At 50.0% G+C, this 3,350-nt stretch overlaps 1 protein-coding gene across 1 annotated transcript; it reads right to left on the reverse strand.

Moving 5' to 3' along the window:
- Positions 1 to 458: 458 nt before the first annotated feature.
- Positions 459 to 2,406, reverse strand: LOC125510726 (origin recognition complex subunit 4-like). The gene is made up of 2 exons (XM_048675975.1): positions 2,254 to 2,406; positions 459 to 2,167 (listed from the first exon to the last, which is right to left on the reverse strand). The coding sequence occupies exons 1-2, from the start codon at positions 2,323 to 2,325 to the stop codon at positions 806 to 808; spliced, it is 1,434 nt and encodes a 477-aa protein (XP_048531932.1). The 5' UTR covers positions 2,326 to 2,406; the 3' UTR covers positions 459 to 805.
- Positions 2,407 to 3,350: the final 944 nt, after the last annotated feature.

The following is a 3,350-nucleotide window of genomic DNA, read 5'->3' on the forward strand; positions in this document are numbered from 1 at the left end:
ATGAACATTGAGTCACAAATTATGCTTGTTTATGTAAAAATACTACGGAAGTATCTCAACTGTGCAGGCCAGGAACCATATAAGGATGCTTCTTGTCAAGATCCAGTTGTACACTGGGCGCTGCCTTTATGCGCTACTAAGAAAAATGAAATGTCTGCTAGAACCCCATTGGTCCTTCATGTAATGTGGTTGCTTGGTGTCTAGAGAGGGAGTGCTTTAGGCCTTGTTCGGTTACACCTCTTCTCAAGAGGATTGGAAGGGATTTGGGTGGATTTTGACTCGTGGGAGATTATATCCGCCTCAATCCCTGCCAAACCCCTCCTAGATCCCTGTCAACCGAACAAGGCCTTACGAGGAATTTGCCCCTCCTTTTCCCCTTATAAGCTAATCTCGTCTGCTGTGAGCATAGCTCAAGCGAGGTTCAAGTTGCATTACATGATATCTTTCAGACATCAGTAGGCCCTATAATTTCAGTATAGCATATATTGATTGTCACCAATTGTACAATTTTGCCACTCCATCATGGTATGGTAAGTTGATTGATAGTCACATCGAAATATGAAATAAGAAAACGATTGCATCTTGACAGTGCCATAAATGATTCAAACCTGTTCCTCCGGCATTCTGGTGTTGAAGGTAAATCCTTTTCTTGTTTGTTGGCACGTCAACTTATTTTCAAGCATAGAGAGGCGACCTTTTGAAAGGCATTTGCCCATCTTTCCTAGCATTAATTTTTATTCATGGGGGTTTCAAACCAGGCACCCCAATCACTAGTTTCTGATGTGTGTAGGCAGAATCAGGCTTGTCATTTTTTTCTTGGCCTCCCACGCGCTCTCTTGATCCCGGCCGACACAGCATCCCCAGCTTGAGCAGACATTGCTGCTGCTGGCTTCTCCTTTCTTGGCCTCCCACGTGGTCTCTTGATTCCCGTCGACGCAGCACCTCCAGTTTCTTCAGCAGGCGTTGCATCTCCAGCTTCAGCAGGCCTTGCATATCTAGCTTTAGCAGGTATTGCATCTCCAGCTTCAGCAGGCCTTGCATCTCGAGCCTTAGCAGGTATTCCTCTCTTCATGACCATGGACACAACACCAGCTGCTGATGGCCTGTGCATTCTTGGATTCTCAAGTGCGACATCAACTGATACTGGATTCTCAAGTTCATCTCCAGTTTTGACGGGCATTGGTCTGTACACTCTTGGCCTCCCACGCGATCTCTTGACTCCTGCCGATGCAGCAGGAGCAGGAGGATCGTCCTTTGTTGATCCTCCTTTGTCGGCCTCCTTTCTCGGCCTCCCACGCCCTCTCTTGATACCATCAGTTGACAATGGAGTTGGAGGATGCTCTGCTGCTGCTGCTGCTGCTTTACCAGTTGACGCAGCTGGAGTTGGAGAATGCTTTGCTTGTGATTGCTGCTGGTCCTTTCTCGGCCTCCCACGCCCTCCCCGTATCTTCCTTGGCCTCCCACGGCCACTCTTGGTCGATGGGGAGGCAGCATCTCCATTCGCAGATAGGGTAACCTTACGAGGCTCTGCTGCTGCTGCTTCTGCTTCTGATTGTTGCATGCCACCGGTTGACGACGCAGTTGCAGTTGGAGTTGGAGGATGCTTTGCTTGTGATTGTGATTGTTGCGCGTCCTTTCTCGGCCTCCCACGCCCTCTCAGTATCTTCCTTGGTCTCCCAGTGCCTCGCTTGTGTGGAGTGTATTCATCATCATCAACGTCATCCTCGCCACTGCTGCCGTTACTCTGGAATCCATCCAAACCGGGATCGGAATAGTTCTGCTGGGGCTGGGAGCCGGAGCCGGAGCCGGAGCCGGAGTTGCGTCGTTGCCGGGCCGGCGAAATCATCTCACTGGATTCATGTAAATTGAGATTCTTGGGGAGGGGAGTTGCGGTTGTGTCATCCTCCAAATCGAGATCCGACAAATCCTTATTGTTGGGCTTGGAGGGCCGGCCACGACCGCGCGTGTCGGAGGCGGGGAAGACGTAGCAAGATCTCGATTTTGACCCGTAGCCGCGGACGACGCCTTCGGAGACGAGGCGGCGGAGGCTGGCTTTGAGGAGCTTGTCGTGGGTGGCGGGGAGGCCCGTGAAGCGGCTGAGGATGAAGGCGGCGATGGCGATGCGGCCGGAGGTGCCTCCCAGCTCGGTGAGCGCCTGCGTAATCATCTGCGTTCGAGATCCAGCTCCCCATCAGCAGGAAACGAGAGAGACGAGACTGGAAAGGGAGGTGGGGGGAGAGAAGGAGAGCTTGCCTCGGTGTAGGTCGGGTGGGGGCAGTCGCCGGCGGTGGCGGGCGGCGCCGACGAAGGGGAGGTGGCCACCATTTCCCCTGCCTAGTGATAATTTTTTTTTATCGAGGGTCGTGGGGGATGATTGATTGATGGACGTCGCTACTGGCGCCCGAGCGCCCGCTCGCGGCCAAAAGAAAGGCGGGCTGTCACTTTCCAAAAAAAAAGCAAATCAGCTTCTCACAACACGTCCCCACGTCCACGTGATTCTGAAGCCAACTTACATCCTAAAAGAAAACTACTTGCCCCTCAAAAAAAAAAACTACTTGACGTATTCACACTATTCAGAAAATCACCTACATATTGTCCCGCATGCATTTATTTGAATTTCAAAAAAATTCAAAAGTTATAACTTTTGATTCGTGCATCGAAATTCAGATTCGTTTTCATCGTTGGGTTTCTCAGGACGAGTATTTCGAAACTATATCCCATATGGGTACATTTTGACAAACTTTTTTGTGGGCAACTTTGAGTTGTATCGAGGCCAGGGCCGGTCCTGAGGGGCGGCCGCCCCGGCCCCCCGATTAGGAAGGCCCCCGATGCATTTGTTTCCTATATATACGTGTGTGATATTTAGCCTGTTGATTGATTCTTCAAAAGGAAACACAAATTAACTGATCGATTAATTACCGGCTGGTCGCACGTCGAGTAGTTTCTTGGGCTTATACTTTCCCTCCCCAATTGGCAACAAATCGGCCATTCCATTGATGACGGTGCCCCGCCCGCTCGTCTAATCGTGATTTTGGGCAGCTGGGCGTCATTAGTGGAACAAGGTAATGCGATTTGCAGATTCCACCAATCTTCTCTTCAACGCATAGTTTCTCTTTCCTTCTCTTTCTATGTTCTTGTTAGATGGTTCATTCGTTTCCTGAAGATCCTGGTACACATCTCTTCCTCACACTCCGATTTCTTGTATTGATTGGGATTAGAAAAGAGAAACTTCGACTTCTGTTCGTGAACCTCGTATGCAGCAACAAAATCTTGCGATTACGAATTTTCTAGCTATCCAGGTACATTGTTCCATGCCTTTCATAGCACATCTTTGTCATTAGCAGTGCCCT

This window comes from Triticum urartu, chromosome 5 (assembly GCF_003073215.2).
Source record: "Triticum urartu cultivar G1812 chromosome 5, Tu2.1, whole genome shotgun sequence".
Lineage (NCBI taxonomy): Eukaryota > Viridiplantae > Streptophyta > Magnoliopsida > Poales > Poaceae > Triticum > Triticum urartu.

Excerpts from the sequence above, each read along its gene's own strand:
- LOC125510726 (XM_048675975.1), bottom strand. The coding sequence starts at position 2,325 with ATGGTGGCCACCTCCCCTTCGTCGGCGCCGCCCGCCACCGCCGGCGAC. Across the intron at positions 2,168-2,253 it reads CCCACCCGACCTACACCGAG|ATGATTACGCAGGCGCTCAC; the intron begins GCAAGCTCTCCT and ends TCTCGAACGCAG.